This window comes from Pristis pectinata, chromosome 10, assembly GCF_009764475.1.
Source record: "Pristis pectinata isolate sPriPec2 chromosome 10, sPriPec2.1.pri, whole genome shotgun sequence".
NCBI lineage: Eukaryota > Metazoa > Chordata > Chondrichthyes > Rhinopristiformes > Pristidae > Pristis > Pristis pectinata.
In genome coordinates, this window is record NC_067414.1 from 4,814,850 (window position 1) to 4,836,772 (window position 21,923).

General features: G+C 42.2%; 1 protein-coding gene across 1 annotated transcript in view; it reads left to right on the forward strand.

Annotated features, from left to right (window-relative positions):
* The window catches only part of LOC127575302 (CUB and sushi domain-containing protein 1-like), a 2,402,828-nt gene that overhangs the window by 2,289,050 nt on the left and 91,855 nt on the right, over positions 1–21,923 (forward strand). The window contains 3 exon segments of the mRNA XM_052025075.1: positions 1,072–1,245; positions 4,490–4,663; positions 15,256–15,444. Coding sequence (XP_051881035.1) covers positions 1,072–1,245; positions 4,490–4,663; positions 15,256–15,444 — 537 coding nt within the window.

Below are 21,923 nucleotides of genomic sequence, written 5' to 3' on the forward strand. Positions count from 1 at the left end.
CTCTTCGGCACCGTCTCCAAAGCTTCCACATCCTTCCAATCTACCCATCTTCCCATCTTGATTTTGATCATGATTGGGTTGTTTTAGTCTACTGGAGGAATACAAATGAAGTGTTTTATGCCCTTGCAAAGTGACAATTTACTTCAAAGAACCATTCCTGAACAGTTGCATGGATCTTAATGTTACACTTTTGTTACTGCAATTCTAATATTTTTTTTCTGATCTTTATTTTTGGCCATTGGTTTATTACCATCACATGTACCAAGGTACAGTGAAAGACTTTGTTTTGCATGCCATCCATACAGATCATTTCATCACATCAGTACATTGAGGTAGTACAAAGGGAAAAGCAATAACAGAATGCAGAATATAGTGTTACCGTTACAGAGAAAGTACAGTGCAGGCAGACAATAAAGTGCAAGGTCATGATGAGTTACATTGTGAGGTCGAGAGTCCATCTTATCGTACAAAAGGTCTGTTCAACAGTCTTCTAACAGCGGGATAGAAGCTGTCCTTTAGCCTGGTGGTACGTGCTTTCAGGCTTTTGTATCTTCTGCCTGATGGGAAAGGGGAGAAGAGAGAATGTCTGGGGTCGTAAGGTCTTTGATTATGCTGCCTGCTTTCCCGAGACAGCAAGAAGTGTAGAGTCCATGGAGGGGAGGCTGGGTTCCATGATTTCGACACTTAGGGTAAAGCTGGGAAGAGCAATGGTTGGTCATTCCTTGACAACTAATCAAAAATCAAAGTCAAAGGCTGGAGACAACTTTCTAACTATGTGTGAAGATGCCCCTACTTACGGTAATACATGGAAGTCAGATCTGTGAGCTGATAATTCAGGTGCCTGTGCACCTGAGTTTCAAATATATCTAGGAAAGCAATATCATGGAGCACTTCAATTGTTCACAACTCTGTCAAGGGCTGCTAGTTGATGGATAATGGGCTATATGTTACTGTGTGTTTATGTCCCTTGAGGATTAACCTGGAGTTGAAAGAACTCAGCTTATCTACAATTCATACCTGTTGTTGTTGAAGTACTATGAATGCTTTCATATCTGCTTCCCTTTAAACTAGCTGGGCACTGTGGCTCACCAGATCCCATTGTAAATGGCCATATCAGTGGAGATGGTTTCAGCTACCGTGACACAGTTGTCTATCAGTGCAATCCAGGTTTCCGACTTGTTGGCTCTTCTGTGAGAATTTGTCAGCAGGACCATAAGTGGTCAGGACAGCCGGCAGTCTGTGTTCGTAAGTATTTTTTACTTCGGAGGGCTTTTTGTTAACGTGTTGGAAAACATTGTCCACTTTTAAAAAGCTGGGTTTTAATTCTTCTTTTCGTTTTGCTTGCATCGAACAGAGTTTCCAATTGATTCAGTCTTCTACCAAGTAATTGTTTATTGGATTTCATTAGCCATATTGTCGGAAAGTTTATTAATTGGTACCAACATGGTTTTCATGCAGAACTTAACTGGTTTAACATTCACATAGCTCATAAGTTAGACGGGGAGGGGAAAACATTCAGAGGTTATTCTAATGTTCACCAATGGTTCAAAGCAGACAACAATTGATTGATCTCCAGTGCACACTCTGCCCAAATTTCCATCCCATTATTAAGCAGAAGATCAGACGAGCAGCATAGTGAACAACCATTCCAAAATTAATCTCATCACACAGTCTCCCAAGTTAAAGTTCAAGTTAAAATAGAATTGTCAAGAATAGAATTGTAAATTGTAACTTGGTTTTTTATTGTCACATGTACCGAGGTACAATGAAAAACTTCGTTTTGCATGCCATCCACACAGATCCTTTCATCACGTCAGTACGCTGAGGTAGTATAAGGGAAAACAATAACAAATTGCAGAATATAGTGTATAGAGAAAGTGCAGTGCAGGCAGACAACAAGGTGCAAGGGGAGGTAGATTGTGAGGTCAAGAGTCCATCTTGTTGGACAAAGGGACAGTTCGATAGTTTCACAACAGCGGGATCGAAGCTGTCCTTGAGCCTGGTGGAATGTGCTTTCAGGCTTTTGTATCTTCTGCCCAATTGAGGGGAGAGAAGAATGTCCGGGGTGTGTGGGGCTTTGATTATGCTGGCAGCTTTACTGAGGCAGCAAGAAATATAGACAGAGTCCATGGAGGGGAGGCTCGTGTCCGTGATGTGCTGGGCTGTGTCCACAACTCTGCAGTTTCTTGCGGTCCCGGGCAGAGCAGTTGCCGTACCAAGCCGTGATGCATCCGGATAGGATGCTTTCTATACACCTTGGGCTGGGCAAAAGCCAGGTTTCCAGTCAACTTTACACTGTACTCAACTTAGTTTTCTTAATTGGAATAGCTGGCCTGATTCGTACAGAGTCTGAATTTTGAAATATATATTTCTTTGTATTAGGAAGAGAGAATTTGGCCTTCCCCTTGCACCTGGTTTCTGGGTTTATAAGATCCGTGACAAATCTTGATTCAAGGAACTATGTTGATACTACCTTTCCAGGCAGATAATGAAGCATAGTTTTGATTACCTCTGTCCTTCTTAGCACTCTTTTTAAAAGTTGAAATATTTGCTTTGCTGTTAAGAGAATATACTTAAAATTAGTACCTTTTAAAGAAATGACAGCTTATGGGTTGAATGGTTCAGCCACCAGACATGCCGTCCCGTGTTCTATAGTCAGTTGTTTAAAGTTGAGTGCCAGTTCTTGGAGGCAATATAAAGACAAACAGGCAAACCAAAATTCAAGTTGAATGGACATCCTTTAAAAAAAATAGCTGTCTCTTTGTAAATTTTAGCTGGAGCCCAGAAGGTAGAATACATTTTGCATCCATTCACAGTCTGTAGCTAGAAAACCGAGTCCTGAATCTGTCGCAGTAGTGACACTACTACAAAAGCATGTAGACATAGAACATAGAACATTACAGCACAGCACAGGCCCTTCGGCCCACAATGTTGTGCCGACATTTTACCCTGCTCTCAGATCTATCTAACCCTTCCCTCCCACATAGCCCTCCATTTCTCTATCATTCATGTGTCTATCTAAGAGTCTCTTAAATGTCCCTGATGTATCTGCCCCCACAACCTCTGCCAGCAGTGCGTTCCATGCACCCACCACGCTCTGTGTAAAAAACATATGATGAGGCGTTGTTTCAATCCATGTTTTTCTTAATTTTTCTAAAGAAAAATTTAACCTTGAGTGTTTTACTGGTCTTCATGTGCTCTTGTGTTGTCCTGAGAGAGCAATGGCAGAGGATAATTATACTCATTGCTGATTATTACTTAATAAGGAAAAATAGAATAATCTGAATCAGAATTCCCTTTCAAATTGATGTAAATGTGAATTTTAAAGCTGGACCCAAAACTTCTCTTTCTTGGAGTACTGAGCAATCTAACCTATACTATTTATTTAGTCCATTTATTTGTCTTAAATGTGTGCTTGCGATGTAAACCTGAAGCTTGCCATAGAAATTTACTCTTGCAAAGATTTAAAGTCAGAGAAACCACAGACAAAGGAGACAAATTTAGCAAATACATCTTTCCTTAGAATAAGTTTCTGTCGAGTTCAAGATCCATTATGTTACACCTGATCTATTCCACTCTCAGGACCTTGTCGTCACATGGTCAATGTACAATTCAGATTAGTTCCTACCACTGTTCACATACTGTTCCATGCATCATTATACCAGTATTTAAATGTATTTTAGATGGCTCAGTAACAGCTATTAATGAACAAATTAAATAATTAAATGGATTTATTATTATCACATGTACCGAGGTACAGTGAAAAACTTTGTTTCCATACAGATCAATTCATTACACAGAGCATGGAGGTAGTACAAGGAAAACCAATAACAGAATGCAGACTATAGTGTTACAGTTACAGAGAAAGTACAGTGCAGGCAGTCAATAAGGTGCAAGGCCATAATGAAGTACATTGGGAGGTTAAGAGTCCGTCTTGTCATAGAAGGACACTATTCAATAGTCTTATAACAACGGGATAGAAGCTGTCCTTGAGCCAGGCGGCACGTGCTTTCAGGCTTTTGTATCTTCTGCCCGATGGGCAGGGGGAGAAGAAAGAATGTCTGGGGTGTGTGGGGGCTTTGATTATGTTGGCTGCTTTGCTGAGGCAGTGAGAAGTGCAGGCAGAGTCTATGGAGGGGAGGCTGGTTTGTGTGATGTGCTGAGCTGTGTCCACAACTCTGCAGTTTTTGTGGTATGGCAGAGCAGTTGCCATACCAAGCTGTGATGCATCCATGTAGGATGCTTTCTATGGTGCATCGATAAAAGTTGGTGAGGCTCAAAGGGTACATGCCAAATTTCCTTAGCCTCCTGAAGAAGTAGAGGTTCTGTTGTGTTTTCTTGGCCAAGACCAGGACAGGCGATTGGTGATGTTCACTCCTAGAAAGGAATGACAATATTTTAAAAGCCAAACCTCTTTAAGATTAAAACTTTTGACTGAGTATTTTTTACCGTTCCTGTGTTAACACCGTCTATCTCAAATTTGTTTCAGCCATTACGTGTGGTCATCCAGGCAACCCGATTCATGGCAAAACCAATGGCAGCCAGTTCAATCTCAATGATGTTGTTAACTTTACCTGCAATAAAGGATATTCGTTGAAAGGCGCATTGAGAGCTCAGTGCCGAGCAAGTGGTCAGTGGAGCAGCCCATTGCCAACCTGTCAAGGTAAGAATGGTATCTGTACTCTTTCTCAGATGTGTTTTAAACTGGAGAGATATTCCTACAATGCAGGACTTGGGTCATATTGTTTGATAGCCAAGTGCTGAATTTTAATGTGGTGCATTCATAGAACATAGAACAGCACAGAACAGGCCCTTTGGCCCACAATGTTGAGCCAACATAGCTACTCCCTCCTACCTACAGAATGCCCAAATCCCTCCATTTTCCTCTCATTCATGTGCCCATCCAAGCCCCTCTTAAAAGCCCCCAATAAGGAAGTTACTCCCCCTATTCATGTCCAATGGCTGCAGGATGTTATGTCATACCTAAATTTAGAGAAGATCCGTTGTTCAATTTCTGAACCTAATTTAGACTTTCGAACATTGTGGGGACCTTTTTTGAAATATTTTCAAAATCTTTGACTTGCTGGTTAAGGTACAGATATTGGCTAATTACTATTATCTGTTTAGGGTGTTGTCTTTTTGTCTTTTTTTTTACCAAACAGCTTCGGTCTTGGTAGTGGGTTTAGATTTTTTTTATATATATAATAAAATTATTCCAAATTATTCCAATTTCATTGTTATTAATTAACTATCATTTTTGTTTATCAATACGGGGTATTGTGATTTTATGTATGATTTAACACAATGTATTCTGTAGTATTTTGTCTTTTTTTATGATTCATGTACTCTGTATTTTCTATGTGGAATTAATAAAAAATATTGTGGAAAAGAAAGAAAAGCCCCCAATGAATTTGCCTCCACTACCCTATCAGGCAACGCATTCCAGGCATCCACCACTCTCTCAGTAAAAACTTACCCCTCATGTCTCCTCTGAACCTACCCCCTCTCACCTTAAATGCATGCCCTTAAATTCATTCAACAAGTTTCTAAAGAAAGCTTCTCACAGTTGTTATTTCTTCCTCATTTGCTGTTTCAATGTTTCATTTCTGTTTTGGAGAACCGTACAACATTTCCAAATAAGTTTCTGGAGGCATTTGAGGCTGTCCTGAAAGCAATATTGTGATTGGTTAATGTTTATAATTGAGGAAGAATCTCAAACAGAATTTTTGTTGTACACAAGGAAAAAAAAGAGTTTGATGAACAAAGGAAAAATACTATTTTGATCAAACTTAAGGTGATTGGAGGAAGGTATAAGGGGGATGTCAGGGGTAAGTTTTTTACACAGAGAGTGGTGGGTGCGTGGAACGCACTGCCGGCAGAGGTTGTGGGGGCAGATACATCAGGGACATTTAAGAGACTCTTAGATAGACACATGAATGATAGAGAAATGAAGGGCTATGTGGGAGGGAAGGGTTAGATAGATCTTAGAGCAGGATAAAATGTTGGCACAACATCGTGGGCCGAAGGGCCTGCACTGTGCTGTAATGTTCTATGTTCTATATCCCATTCATTGCTGCTACTTAGCCCCATTGAAGACAACTCGTGTAGGTCAAAGTTTCAAAGAAAGCCTGCTGTTCTTTACTGAAGACAGCATTTGCAATGCATGAGGGTTGATAGTGAAAGCCAGCAGGCTGTATTATCCAGGGAGAGAGAGCAACTAGCTGACCCCTGACTTTGCATCAGTTACTATCATGTGCTATTCAACATGTACTTGAACAGCACCTCAGAGCAACCTAGTGCTCTGTGCCCAAAAGAGCTGGTTGGTTGTTCTCTCCTTGACCTAACATCAAACCAGTCAAGAAGAGTAATTCAGTGTCAATCAAGGATCAAAGTATATGAACCATATTGCTTACTGGTCCACCAAGTACCAGTCCACCAAGACAGTGAAGAAAGAGACTATAAAATATATCCATATTGACAATGTGTTACTTTACATTTGAAAACATATCTGTAGCAGACAATAACAGTTGAAGCAGGAATGTGCAATCCATTAAACACATGGTGCCTAGTCTGAAGAGTGCACCTTACCCAAAATTCTTTGTCTTATCCCTCCTTAACTTGGTTGCCTTCTGCACTTACAAAATTTCATTTTTTTTCTTGTTCTTTCTGTGAGGCCTGTCAAGAAATTGTAAACCAGGATTGCCTAATACAATAGAAACTAGTCACTTGTGACTCAATAGGAATGGAGAAATGGCCAAATTAGATCTCAGCCAAGCTAGCAAAATTGAGAAGTAAGGACCACCATTGGGTAGAAGAGGTTCATGTATATAAATGGACAGTGTAGACATGGTGTGCCAAGGCCCTACCTCTGTGCTGTCTCACTCTATGATGTTGCTTTATCACTTGAAAGGAAAAAGCAAGATTAATAGGTATGAGTGAATTTTGATCATTTGAGTGCGGTACTTCATTGACTGCTGAACAATAGTAGATCTTTGGAGGGTAACTATTCACTGAGTGAAAAGTGTGTGAATCTGTATAAAATATTTTAATTTAAGATGTAAGTTATTTCATGTCTGAAGAAACCTGTCACCAATAGGAGATGTTAGAAGATACTGCCACTAAAGATAAAGGAAATACATGTTGTTTTAAAAAGTTGGAAATACTGAGCAGATCAGGCACTGTGTGCAGAGAGAGAAAAAACAAGAATTAATATTTAACGTCAATGGCTTTGCATTAGAACATTGGAACAGGAAATATTAAGCATTGTCATAATGAGTCTGAAATAGCATTGATAAAGAAAGCCATTGAATTCCCTGAGGATCTGAAACAATGACTAATGGATAGACGGCCAGAGACAAATGAAAAATGGATTGAAACATGGATAGATGGAAGGCATTTTATGTCTAACATTTTCCTTGTGAGAAATGCACACACATTTAACGTAAAATGAAATCAAACTGGTCGAAGCTCATTTTTTTGACAGTGATGCAAAATTGGCAAGGTTGGATGAGCCATCCGTTGCACATCTTGCAGTCTCTCCTTTGCACTGAAGTCACTGCTAAGGTGAATCACGGGAGCCTGCCAGTGGGTTTGGCCATGTGTTGTATTCCATTCACACAAAATCAAAAACCTCTACATTTGAAAACACCTCAGCAAGTACAAAGGAGGATGGTGGATCTCTTATTGTCTGTGTTTTGCCAAGGTCAAGGATTATAGTTACCCCTAGGGAGTGCTCAAAGCGTTTTCAATTCAAATAAATTCTCACTCTTGAGGGGAGAGTGGACAAAGCCAAATCAAAAGAAAGGTCTTATTCTTCTTCATCTGAAGGAAATGTTGACTTTGTCTTCCCCCGGCTTTTCCAAAGTTCCTATAATTTTAATTTGGTGATAAATTTCTCCTTCAACACAGGGATGGAGCCAGACCATGAGGGCAGAGGCTACAACAAGAGATGGCAGGCATGCTCAAAGTCCCCGATAGTAAGTTGGACTGGCGGCTGCAGTCTGAGACAGGCAGGAGATAGCAGCATAATCAGCACTGGGTCATTGCACAAAGCTCTCCACTCTGAGACCTTCTTTGCTCATGTGCAAGATTATGAACTGGTGAAGCTCAGGAAAAGTTCAGGGGTCACACGGTCACTTCAAAGTTCCTTACTGAATCATAGAACACAGAACAGTACAGCACAGGAACAGGCCCTTCAGCCCATCATGTCTGTGCCGAACACAATGCCAAATTAAACTAAATCCTTTCTGCCTGCACATGATCCATATCCTCCATTCCCTGCATATTCATGTATCGATCTAACACCCTCTTAAACACCAATATTGTACCTACTTCCACCACCAGCACATAAGAATGCAGGATTACGCTGAGAGGGGGTAGTTTGTAATTTTCTGTTCAAATCAGTTGAATGACACTGGCATGACTAGCAAACTGGTAAAATTGGTATTGGTATTGGTTTACTATTGTCACTTGTACCGAGGTACAGTGAAAAACTTGTCTTGCACACCGATCGTACAGGTCAATTCATTACACAGTGCATTGAGGTAGTAGAGTAAAACAATAACTGAATACAGAGTAAAGTGTCACAGCTGCAGGGAAGTGCATCGCAGGTAGATAATTGACTGTTGCAAGTAGACAATACACAAAGAATAAACTTGCACATTTAAGAGTGAGATCATCGATTGTTCGTTTCCTTGAAGTAGTTTACGTTCACTTGCGTAATTCTCTGTGCTTACCACAACTGCCCCTGGCAGCCCATTCCAGGCACCCACCACTCTCTGTGTAAATAACCTGCCCCGCACAACTCCTTTGAACTTACCCCCTCACCTTAGATGTATGTTTGCTAGTATTTGAATTGAATCCCAGTTTGTGTTTGAGCACAAAAATATACCTTCAAGTAGAGGCGTGTGTTATTTATGCATTCCACTTTCAAGCCGTGTGAGCAGCAGAAGAATCACTTTGACTTTTACGTTTAGTCTTTTGACATCCACTGGCATCCCAACCTGCTGTCATCAGGAGAAGGTGATGTGTGCAGGGCAAAGCTTTTTTTTTAATTTCAAAAATAAACTTTATTCAGAATAAAAACATGTATACAAAGGAAGAAAACAATGCAAAATACAAAAGCTTAACATTCATGGTTCTTACATTCAGTAGTGTAAAACTCACGTGGCCCCCTGAGGTGATCCCCCTTTCATTGTTTGAGGGGCTTCCCCACCCGAATCAGCCCCTCTGTGTGCGGTAGCGGAAGGAGCCCAGACTGTGGTCCTTCCCCACAGAGCCGTAGCATTGGCTGCACCGAGCTTCAATGCGTCCCTCAGCACGGACTCCTGCAGCCTGGACTGTGCCAGTCAGCAGCATTCCCTTACGGACATCTCGCTGTGCTGGAAGACCAACAATTTTCGAGCAGACCAAAGGGCGTCTTTCACCGAGTTGGTGACCTTCCAGCAACACCTGATGTCTGTCTCGATGTGTCTGTCCCCGGGAACAGCCCGTAGATCAGAGAGTCCTCTGTCACGCAGCTGCCGGGGATGAACCGGGACATGAACTTTTGCATCCTTCGCCACACCCTCTTTGCAAATCTACAAAGAGATGGGTGACCGCTTCCCCCCACCCCCACAGCCTTCCAGAGGGCAGCGTGCATTGGGGGTGATGTGTCATGTCTTTTTTTATATACAAAATAAACTTTATTCATAATAAAAGACAAACTATATACAATTACAAAACAGTGCAAACCTTTACATTCTTGTACAGATCATTCATTAGTGTTACCTTTTTATATAGAAAACAGCACCGATGCCGCACGTGTGACTCCCTGGAAACTACCCGGTCCCATATTTACAATATTTAGGGGCTTTCTCGCCTGACCCCGCCCCTCCACCTCCAGTGGCAGAACAACCCTAAACTGTAGTCCTTCGCCTCCGAGCCCTTGCGTTGGCTGCACCCAGCTTCAGTGTGTCCCTCAGCACGTACTCCTGCAGCCTGGAATGTGCCAGCCGGCAGCATTCCCCTGCGGACATCTCGCAGTGCTGGTCATAACTCCAGAGGAAAAGTCAAGTCCAACATGTTGAGTTGCTTCTCTGCTGGAGACAACAGCGCTCCCACATTCCCATTACTTCTCAAGGTGAGACCAGCAAGTTAGTCTCAGAAACATCCAGAAGTCAAGAAGAGATTTTTAATGCAAATAAACTGGGGCAAGCCATAAGGAAGTGAAATATCAAAATAATGCATTTATGTTCATTCTAATCATAACACAAATTTAATTCTGATGCAATGGAAGTTCAGGCTGCTGAGTGTGGGAGGCTGTTATTCCAAATCCAACTGCTCACAAAAAAGATCTTTTGCTTTTGTAATGAAGTTTGTTCAAGTACAAAGAGTTAAGTTGGAAAGACGTGGTGTATAACATAGAATTTACTTCACAACCCAATGCACTTTCAAAATGGTGAATTCAGAGAGCATTGATTAAAGCATCTTAGGCGTGAAAGTTCCATACAAACATTGAAATGAAATACATATTTGGCAGCTACCTTGATTATCTTTTCTGCATCGGCAAATGAAGAAACCAAGCGTGAGATGGTAAAATATCAAAAGTAGCATCATTATCAACCTGCAAAATAAACTCATCAAGGATTTCATATGTGTTCTGTTTTGTTGAGAGACATCAATATATTTTTTTTTGTGATGTGGGTGTTTATAGCAATCCCCAGATATTTCGGTCATGTTCACGGGACTGAACTTAATGTCAATATGCAGTAACTCCAGTATATGCTTAACTTGTTTGTATTGACTTTGAGGTAACAGATATCATCATTCTATTTCATGTATTGATATTGGTATTGGTTTATTATTGTCACTTGTACCGAGGTACAGTGAAAAACTTGTCTTACAAACTGATCGTACAGGTCAATTCATTACACAGTGCAGTTACATTGAGTTAGTAGAAAGTGCATTGATGTAGTACAGGTAAAAACAATAACAGTACAGAGTAAAGTGTCACAGCTACAGAGAAAGTGCAGTACAATAAGGTGCAAGGTCACAACAAGGTAGATCATGAGGTTATAGTCCATCTCATTGCATAAGGGAACTATTCAATAGTCTTATCACCGTGGGGTAGAAGCTGTCCTTAAGTATGGTGGTATGTGCCTTCAGGGTCCTGTATCTTCTACCCGATGGAAGAGGAGAGAAGAGAGAATGTCCTGGGTGGGTGGGGTCTTTGATTATCCTGGCTGCTTCACCAAGACAGCAAGAGGTAAAGACAGAGTCCAAGGAGGGGAGGCTGGTGTCCATGATGCACTGGGCTGTGTCTAAAACCCTCTGCAACTTCTTGCGGTCCTGGGCAGAACAGTTGCCGTACCAAGCCATGATATATCCAGATAGGTTGCTTTCTATGAAGCATCTGTAAAAGTTGATGAGAGTCAAAGGGGACAAACCAAATTTTTTTAGCCTCCTGAGGAAGTAGAGGCGCTGGTGAGCTTTCTTGGCTGTGGCTTCGACATGATTTGACCAGGACAGGCTGTTGGTGTTGTTCACTCCCAGGAACTTGAAGCTCTCAACCCTCTCGACCTCAGCACCGTTGATGTAGACAGGTGCATGTACACCGCCCCCTTTCCTTAAGTCAATGACCAGCTCTTTTGTTTTGTTGACATTGAGGGAAAGGTTGTTGTCATGACACCATTCCACTAAGCTCTCTATCTCCTTCCTGTACTCCGACTCATCGCTGTTTGAGATACGGCCTACAATGGTGGTATCATCTGCAAACTTGTAGATGGAGTTAGAGCAGAACCTGGCCACACGGTCATGAGTGTATAGGGAGTAGAGTAGAGGGCTGAGGACGCAGCCTTGTGGGGCACCAGTGTTGAGAATAATCGTGGCGGAGGTGTTGCTGCCTATCCTCACTGATTGCGGTCTGTTTGTTAGAAAGTCAAGGATCCAGTTACAGAGGGAGGTCTTGATTCCTAGGTCTCGGAGTTTGGTGACAAGCTTACTTGGGATTATTGTATTGAAGACAGAGCTGTAGTCAGCAAACAATAGTTTAACGTAGGTGTCTTTACTGTCCAGATGCTCCAGAGCTGAGCATAGGGCCAGGGAGATGGCATCCGCTGTAGACCTGTTTCGCCGATAGGTGAATTGCAATGGGTCCAGGTTGTCTAGTAGTCTGGAGTTGATGCGTGCCATGACCAACCTCTCAAAGCACTTCATGATGGTGGATGTCAGAGCCACTGGTCGGTAGTCATTGAGGCGTGTTACCTTGCTATTCTTCAGTACTGGGATGATGGTGGTCTTCTTAAAACAGGAGGGAACCTGAGCTTGAAGCAGGGAGAGGTTGAATATGTCCGCAAATACTTCTGCCAGCTAATCAACACAAGATCTGAGCACACGGCCTGGGACACCATCTGGGCCAGGTGCTTTCCTCGTGTTCACTCTCCGGAAGACTGATCTTGCATCCTCCACTGTGATCACAGGTTCAGCTTCACTGGTGGCTGTCAGGGTGGATGGTGACAATCCACTTTCCTTCTGTTCAAAATGTGCATAGAATGCATTAAGTTCATCCGGAAGGGATGCACTGTTGTTAGCTATGCAGTCCGACTTTGTCTTGTAGCCTCTTATGGCATGTCAGCCCTGCCATAACTGACTTAACGCCAGGGAAAAATCGGATTGAGGAATTCAATTTTCAGTCTTGCTTCCAAAAGTATACATTAATATGTAATTAATCATAAGTAATTGATGATATAAATACCCCTTCTTCCCAGAGACAGATAGATGCACACAGACACGTGTGCATATACAGGGAGATGGATGCCAGAAACAAGAGTCTGCGGGAGAGTAGGGGAAAACACATCTTTGGTACAATCATATTCATTGGTATTGGAATTGGTTTATTATTGTCACTTGTACTGAGGTACAGTGAAAAACTTGTCTTGCATACTGATCGTACAGGTCAATTCATTACACAGTGCAGTTACATTGGGTTAGTACAGAGTGCATTGAGGTAGTACAGGTAAAAACAATAATAGTACAGAGTAAAGTGTCACAGCTACAGGGAAGAGCAGTGCAATAAGGTGCAAGGTCACAACAAGGTAGATCGTGAGGTCAGAGTCCATCTCATCATTTAAAGGAACCGTTTAATAGTCTTATCACAGTGGGATAAAAGCTGTCCTTAGGCCTGGTGGTACGTGCCCTCAGGCTCCTGTATCTTCTACCTGATGGAAGAGGAGAGAAGAGAGAATAACCCTGGCGGGTGGGGTCTTTAATTATGCTGGCTGTTTCACCAAGGCAGTGAGAGGTAAAGACAGAGTCCAAGGTGGGGAGGCTGGTTTCTGTGACACACTGGGCCGTGTCCACAACTCTCTGCAGTTTCTTGTGATCCTGGGCAGAGTAGTTGCCGTACCAAGTGGTGATGCATCCAGATAGGATGCTTTCTGTGGTGCATCAATAAAAGTTAGTGAGAGTCAAAGGGGACAAACTGAATTTCTTTAGCCTCCTGAGGAAGTAGAGGTGCTGGTGAGCCTTCTTGGCCACGACATCTACGTCATTTGACCAGGACAGGCTGTTGGTGATGTTCACTCCCAGGAACTTGAAGCTGTCAACCCTCTCGACCTCAGCACCATTGATGTAGACAGGTGCCCCCTTTCCTGAAGTCAATGACCAGCTCTTTTGTTTTGTTGACATTGAGGGAAAGGTTGTTGTCATGACCCCATGCCACTTAACTCTCTCTCTTTCCTGTACTCCAACTCATCGTTATCATTGTGCTGTGAAGAAATCGGAGTCAGTCCTGATGAATTATCAGGGAAAAGAACACACAAGAGCACACTGAGCTGGACAAGTCCATCAGAAACTTAGGTACCTCAGTTGTAACCAGACCACAAAGAAAAAGGCTATTTGAGAGTTTTGGCATTCAGGATAAAAGCAGTTGCAAAAGATTTGCTGGGATGTAGGCAAACAGATCTCTTGGGCACAGAGTCCTTGATAAATCACAGAAGAGTGCAAAACCTTGTCTCCAAGTGAAATGAACAATGGGAATTAATTGGGCTGACAGAAATAAGCCAAAGTCGAGTTTATTGTCATATGCACAAGTCCATGATAGAGGAAACAAGAAGATTCACCCCGTCTCCCCCTCCCACCTTCATTATCTAACATCAAAAGAGTATGATCTCTTTCTCATGTCAGTGTGCAGTCATTGTGCGTGAGTCCACGGATAATGATGGAAGTGAAATAACGACACAATGTTGAAAGGGAAATAAGGTGAACCAAAATCAAAGGGCCAGAAATACACAGGGAAGCAAACAATGGAGCTGAGTGTGTGTGGATCACTGATTGTGCTATTACCCACTTGACACAACAGTCCAAGGTGAATTTATACCCAAGATTTTGAACCGCCTGGATTAGAGTCAAGCTGACTGCACTCCAATATCACTATGGTGATATGTGTTTGAAATACTATTGTCAGGCCATGATGCAACCAGTCAGGATACTTCCAACCTGGAGAGCCTGAGGGCACGTACCAACAGGCTCAAGGACAGCTTCTATCTCACTGTGATAATACTATTGGTATTGGTATTTGTTTATTATTGTCACTTGTACCGAGGTACAGTGAAAAACGTGTCTTACTTACCGATCGTGCAGGTCAATTCATTACACAGTGCAGTTACATTGAGTTAGTACAGAGTACATTGATGTAGTACAGGTAAAAACAATAACAGTACAGAGTTGAACAGTTCCCTAGTACAATGAGATGGACTCTTGACCTCACAATCTTCCTTGCACCTCATTGTCTACCTGCAATACACTTCCCTGTAACTGTGACACTTTACTCTGTATTCTGTTATTGTTTTACCCTGTACTACCTCAATGCACTGTGACAATAATAAACCAATACCAAAAACATTGTCAGGCCATGATGCAACCAGTCAGGATACCTTCAACAGTGCCTCTATAGAAGTTAGGGTAATTGGTGACATGCCATACAGAACATTCACTTCACACCTTTGAACTTCAAGGGACCAAGGTCATGACACAGTTGTCACGGCGGCAGTGAGAAACAGTCAGCAAGTGCTGGACTTCAATTTCTCCGCATCCTATAAAGCATGGGCAGGTATGCAGAGGAATGCAGAGTTCAGCATGGATCTGCCAGTATTTCTAAGCGAGATCCAGCCTTTTATTTCTCTGTCTTTCAAAGGAGCCATTATTCTGTGATGACGCCCTTCAGTTCCAAAGGTTCATTGTTTCATGAGACCTAACACTTGCTCTGTTGACTTGCAGTGATGAACTGTACAGATCCTGGACATGTGGAGAATGCTGTTCGCCTGGGGCAGGAAGATCACCTGCAGAGCTTCAAGTTTGGAAGCAGTGTGATATACCAGTGTAAATGGAGCTTCTACCTTCTCGGCTCAGCTGTGCTTACCTGCCAAGCAAATGGCTTGTGGGATCGATCTCGACCAAACTGTTCACGTAAGTAGCATCTGACTTTGGGGAAGTGACCTTTCTCTTTGTTGCGGTTAAGCTCTGAAACACATTTGATTTTTAACTACCTTGTTTCACCTGGTACATGAAATGAAGCTCCATCAAGTGGAGTTCTAGTAAGTTATGCTTCCTGCAGTCAACTCTGGTAGAAACACAGGAGGCTTTATTAACCAATAAGTTCTGCTGAAATAGTGTGACCCTCTCTTTCATCTACAACCAGCCCCTCAACAATTCTTTCCAACACTTCACTTTCTGGCACATCCAGCATGCTTGCCTTCATGAGTCGAGGCATTGAGTTCAAGAGTCAGGAAGTTATGTTGCAGCTTTATAAAACTCTGGTTAGGCTGCATCTGGAGTATTGCAGTCAGTTCTGGTCGCCCCATTATAGGAAGGATGTGGAGGGTGCAGAAGAGGTTTACCAGGATGCTGCCTGGATTAGAGGGCGGGTGCTATGAGGAGAGGTTGGACAAACTTGGGTTGTTTTCTCTGGAGCAGTGGAGGCTGAGAAGAGATCTGATAGAGGTTTATAAGATTATCAGAGGCATAGATAGAGTAGACAGCTGGTATCTTTTCCCCAGGGTTGAAATTTCCAATACCAGAGGGCATGCACTTAAGGTGAGAGGGAGTAAGTTCAAAGGAGATGTGTGGGGCAAGTTTTTTACACAGAGAGTGGTGGGTTCCTGGAATGTGTTTCCTGGGGTGGTTTGTCATCCTGATTTTTAAGTTCCCACTCCTGTCCGCTGCAAAGTTGCACAGTGCCACCAGGTTGATTCGATAAAACGCATTTATTAGCAGTACACCGCTAGGGAGAGGTCTCTTCAGCGTTCGTTGAGAATCGCTACCTGAGCTCTCCACAGTACAAAGGAGAAGACAGTAATTTATACAGATATTGTCACGCACACTTAATGAATACGGCTCCGCAAGTTTCGGTCAGGCCTCAGAGATCCAAAGACAGACATCGCACCTATTGTCCACCATAATTGATTTACAATCAAGAGCTTCAAAGACAGGTATCACCCTCATTGTTTAGGACAAGCTTCCCACTTGCTGTTTATTGTACCCACCACTCTTATTGTCTAGCATAACTGATCTGCAGACAAGGTTCCGGACCCAGTGATTATCACCTAGCCCTGAGTCAGTAGCTTGCCTGCTCTTGCTTGCGAGGCATTTTTCCATCAGTAATATGTACAGTCACTGTCAGTCACAGTTTCTTAACCTTTTACTTCCTCATGGTGGTGGAGGCAAATACGATAGGGGCATTCAGGAAGCTCTTAGATAGGCACATAAATGTGAGGGAAATGGTGGGATATGGACTTTGTTTGGACAGCAGGGATTAGTTCAGTTGGGCATTTTATTACTCATGTAATTGGTTCGGCACAACATTGTGGGCCGAAGGGCCTGTTCCTGTGCTGTGTTGTTCTCACCTGTCTGGGTGTTATTGCAATGTTATCAGTGCCTTGGCCTTCTATAGTACTTCATTATCACGTTGTCTCTTCCCCTCCACTGCTCACTGGCTCAACACAAATGTGACCTTAGGCCTAACGTCAGTGTTGCCTCTGAACTGCCATTCAGCACAGGGAGAGGTCACCACCAGATCACCAAATACTGACCCACCCAAATTCTTTTTATCCCAGACAGGAATATGTCCCCTCTTGCTGCAGTTGTATTGCTTGAGCTGTTGAGTCTTTCCAGCTTGTATTTTTATTTTTTGAAGACAGGCATGAGAGAGAACAGATTTAAGTTATAAATCAGATTTATTATCACTGACTTATCTGTCGGGAAATGTGTTGTTTTGCAGCAGTAACAGTGCAAAGTTACTATAAATTACAAAAATAAATAATGCAAGAAAAGGAATAACAAGGTGGTGTAACCTTGACCATTCCCATCTGGGGTACATCATGGACATAGGTTTTCAGGTTGGAAGGACAGCTTGGGACTTAACATAGTGACAGCCTGAAGCCAATGAGCTGCCAGGGAGCTCGCTTCCTGCCTGAGGTTCACAGACCTTATGTTAGTGACGGCACACCCTCAACATGGAACAATCAGATCTTCCGTCAGTGTGGGCGGACAACAGACACCACCCACCAATTGAAAAAAGATGCAGGGTGCCAATCTAATCCCCTACCTACATTCAGAAGTGAAAATGGAAGAGGTACAAACAGGGCAGTCGCTGCCTGTGGATCCAAAATATCAGGAGGAAAGGAGCACATTTCAGCATGATCAAGCAATCTGGGACCCGCTACAAACAGTCTCATGACCCTATGGGTTGGTGAGTCAGTTTGGTCATCAACTATAACTTACGTGATTTCAACAGATTTCAAAACCTAATCATGATATTAAAATACAACATGACACCCTACCAGCTAGGGGCAGGCACGGTAGTGTAATGGTCAACGTAACGCTATTAAATTGCCACCGACTCAGGTTCAATTCCGGCCACTGTCTGTAAGGAATTTGTAAGTTCTCCCCGTGTCTGCGTGGGTTTCCTCCGGGTGCTCCGGTTTCCTCCCACATTCCAAAGACATACGGGTTAGGAGGTTGTGGGCATGCTGTGTTGGCACCGGAAGTGTGGCGACACTTGCGGGCTGCCCCCAGAAAACTCTGCGCAAAGATGCATTTCACTGTGTGTTTCAATGCACATGTGACTAATAAAGGTTTTAATCTTAAATAACCTGGCCTTCAACAAAGGGGAAAATGTAATGGTTCTCTTACCATTTAAACTTGAAAGCCATAGTAAGAACTTTGCATCATTTACACATTAAACCAGTGATAAGGTGCAAATTCCTTTATACATATTGCAGTGTCCTGAAGCCTCAATTGGTGTGGATTGATTTCGAAACAAAGAAACTGGTTTGTCTTCACAACAATAGTCATTAAAAATATTCCATAAGGCTGTAATCTATTACTTAAAAAGCCCACGATAAAGCCACAATTGTTAACCTTTGGAACAACATGGTCAATATTGTTCATCCATTCAACAGACCTTGCAGGTTTGCTTTCTGCTGGATTTGGGTTAACTAATTTCAAGTTGGGACAGTGATATACATCTGATTCAGCCCCAACCACTCTCACCTACCTGCTCTTTCCAGATAAAATTAAAATCAGCAGACGATGCCTGTGGTTTACCATACATATTTATCACATTAATGGACAGGATAAAAAAAAGTTCTTATTTCAGCAATCTTTGCGTTTGAGAAACTGAATCACATAGACCCCAAAAGGGTCTCCCTTTGAGTAATGCAGGTCGAAATATTTTGGCAAGCCTTCAATATGCAAATTTAGGATTAATAATTAGTACTCTTTTACCCATTTTTACCAGGATGCTGCCTGGATTGGAGAGCATGTCTTATGAGGACAGGTTGAGTGAGCTGGGGCTTTTCTCTTTGGAGCGAAGAAGGATGAGAGGTGACTTGATAGAGGTGTACAAGATGATAAGAGGCATAGATCAAGTGGACAGTCAGAGACTTTTCCCCAGGGTGAAGATAGCTAACAGGAGGGGGCATAATTTTAAGGTGATTGGAGGAAGGTATAGGGGGGATGTCAGGGGTAAGTTTTTTACACAGAGAGTGGTGGGTGTGTGGAACACACTGCCGACAGAGGTTGTGGGGCAAGATACATTAGGGACATTTACAAGACTCTTAGATAGACACATGACTGATAGAGAAATGGGAGGGAAGGGTTAGATAGATCTTAGAGCAGGATAAACTGTCGGCACAACATTGTGGGCCGAAGGGCCTGTACTGTGCTGTAGTGTTCTATATCTACTCTATTGTTTGATTGTCCATGTAATTTCTGCGTCTTGAAGAGAGCGTAGAGATTATGATTGATTATTATTCATAAATTCATTCCCCTCCTCCTTAATTTGGTTGTTTTGAAGTCAACAAGCCTAACTCAACTTATGATCACCAATTTGTTGATCTCAGCCAGGCGCTTAATAATTCCGCTCAATTATAATGTTTAATAACAGCTTCCCTTAATGAAGCACAGTTATGAATTATGATTAAGTCCCTGTGATTTATAGAAAGGAGGCTGCTCAAACTCAATCTCCTGGCTGGGAAACTGATGACAGCAGTAGTAAAGACACTTGAGTAATTGTCAAATCCAAAGATTCCCAGCAAAGCTGTTTGAATGGTTGGGCAAAGTGTTGAGGGCTTCCAAGATTTCAGCTGACTGAAGCATTAATGATTATATTGAGATCCACAAATCGTATAAGTAACCTTTCAGAAAGCATGACGCAAAAGGCACATTTCTTGTTTTCTCCAATATTGCACCTGAGAGTTATTAATAAATCACCCCTTTGTTTCAAATGTTTTGAAATATACAAGATGTTCACGGAATCATAGAACAGTACAGCACAATACAGGCCCTTTGGCCCACAATGTTGTGCCAACCTTTCAACCTCGCCTAAGACTACATAATCCCTTCCTCCCACATATCCCATTTTAAATTCCTCCATATGCTTATCTAGTAATCTCTTGAATTTAACCAATGTACCTGCCTCCACCACCGCCCCAGGCAGCACATTCCATGCCCCGACCACTCTCTGGGTAAAAAACCTTCCTCTGATATCTCCCTTGAACTTCCCACCCATTACTTTAAAGCCAGGCCCTCTTGTATTGAGCATTGGTGCCCTGGGAAAGAGGCGCTGGCTGTCCACTCTATCTATTCCTCTTAATATTTTGTACACCTCTATCATGTCTCCTCTCATCCTCCTTCTCTCCAAAGAGTAAAGCCCCAGCTCCCTTAGTCTCTCCTCATAATGCATACTCTCTAAACCAGGCAGCATCCTGGTAAATCTCCTCTGCACCCCCTATAAAGCTTCCACATCCTTCCTATAATGAGGCGACCAGAACTGGACACAGTACTCCAAGTGTGGTCTAACTAGAGTTTTGTAGAGATGCATCATTACGTCACGGCTCTTAAACTCGATCCCATGACTTATGAATGTTAACATCCCATAAGCTTTATTAACTACTCTATCCACCTGTGAGGCAACTTTCAGTGACCTGTGGATATGAACCCCCAGATCCCTCTGCTCCTCCACACTGCCCAGAATCCTGCCATTAACTTTGTACTCTGCCTTGGAGTTTGTTCTTCCAAAGTGTACCACCTCACACTTCTCCGGATTGAACTCCATCTGCCACTTCTCAGCTATATCTTTTGGAATATCCTCTATTCATTTAATAGGAGTTGAGTTTCAAAAATTACCAGTTGTTGCAAAATGCTGAATTATTGTATTTTGTTCAATTTAAAATTAATAAGTTCTGGTTCAGATTATTATCATGTACACCAGGGTGAAATGAAATTCCTTTCTTGCATGAAGCTCACAGAGTAAAGAGTTTACATGGTAATAACTAATACAATCATAAATAATTATTGTGTATTAATGGAAAGGAAGTTGTTCAATAATTTAGCATTACAAAATATTGCAAAACAACTGATTGAGAGATCACCAGAGCAGTTGAACTTAGCTCAGCGGGTCAGGCAGCATCTGTGGAGGGAAATGGGCAGTCACCTTTTGGGTTGAGACCCTCATCTGGGCTGGACTGGATCTGGCAGCCCAGGTGAAGGTCTCAACCTGAAATGCGAACGGTCCACTTCCCTCCACAGATGCTGCCTGACCCGCTGAGTTCCTTCAGCTCCAGATTTCCAGCATCTGCCGACTCTTGTGTGTCTCTATTTCAACTACGCTCCTGCCTTTTAGTATTGCTAAATGTTAACGTGCTTAACTTTTAGATAAACTGTAGTATATTGACTTAGTAAGGCAATTAAGATAACTCTTTGAAGTTGTATATCAGTTGAATGCCACTTTCTAAAAATACATATTGTTCGCTTGCTTTATTATACTGACTTGCTAATTATCTCCTGTTTAAATTTGCTCCTGAATCGATAGGTTCTGATGAATTTTGATCTTGTACAGTCAATCAAGCAACTAATTGAGATTTATTCCATAAATTAGCCCCCTTTTACATTCTATGATCTTTTAAGTGTTGCTCTTGTACTTTCATCTCTTCTTTCCCCTGCACTTTCCCACCTTGATGAAATCATGCACAAGGCCCTCGGACTTGGTCAGGGTTTCTAAAAAATATTTTTCTTTTTTTTTATTGTTTAGTCATGTCGATATCTGCATAAGGTTTATCCTTTACATTTCTTCTTGCATTGATTGCTTGGTGTTCAGGCTTCTGGAATCAATTTATGCTCGATTTAGTCAAGAAAAAAAAACCTTTTTAACATCCAGATAGTTTTCTACCCTGGCCTGGGCCTTAAATCCTCATTAACGAGACAAGGCAAGACTGTGCTACTTGTCAATGCATACTTAATGGTGTTTCATTCTGTTACTGATCTTAAACATACAGAGGTTACATAACTTTCAGTTTCTAGTTCTTGCTGAATTTCATGATATTAAATCATTTATTTGCTACAAACAAGCACTGGAGTGATATATAGCCAGACACAGAGAATTTTGA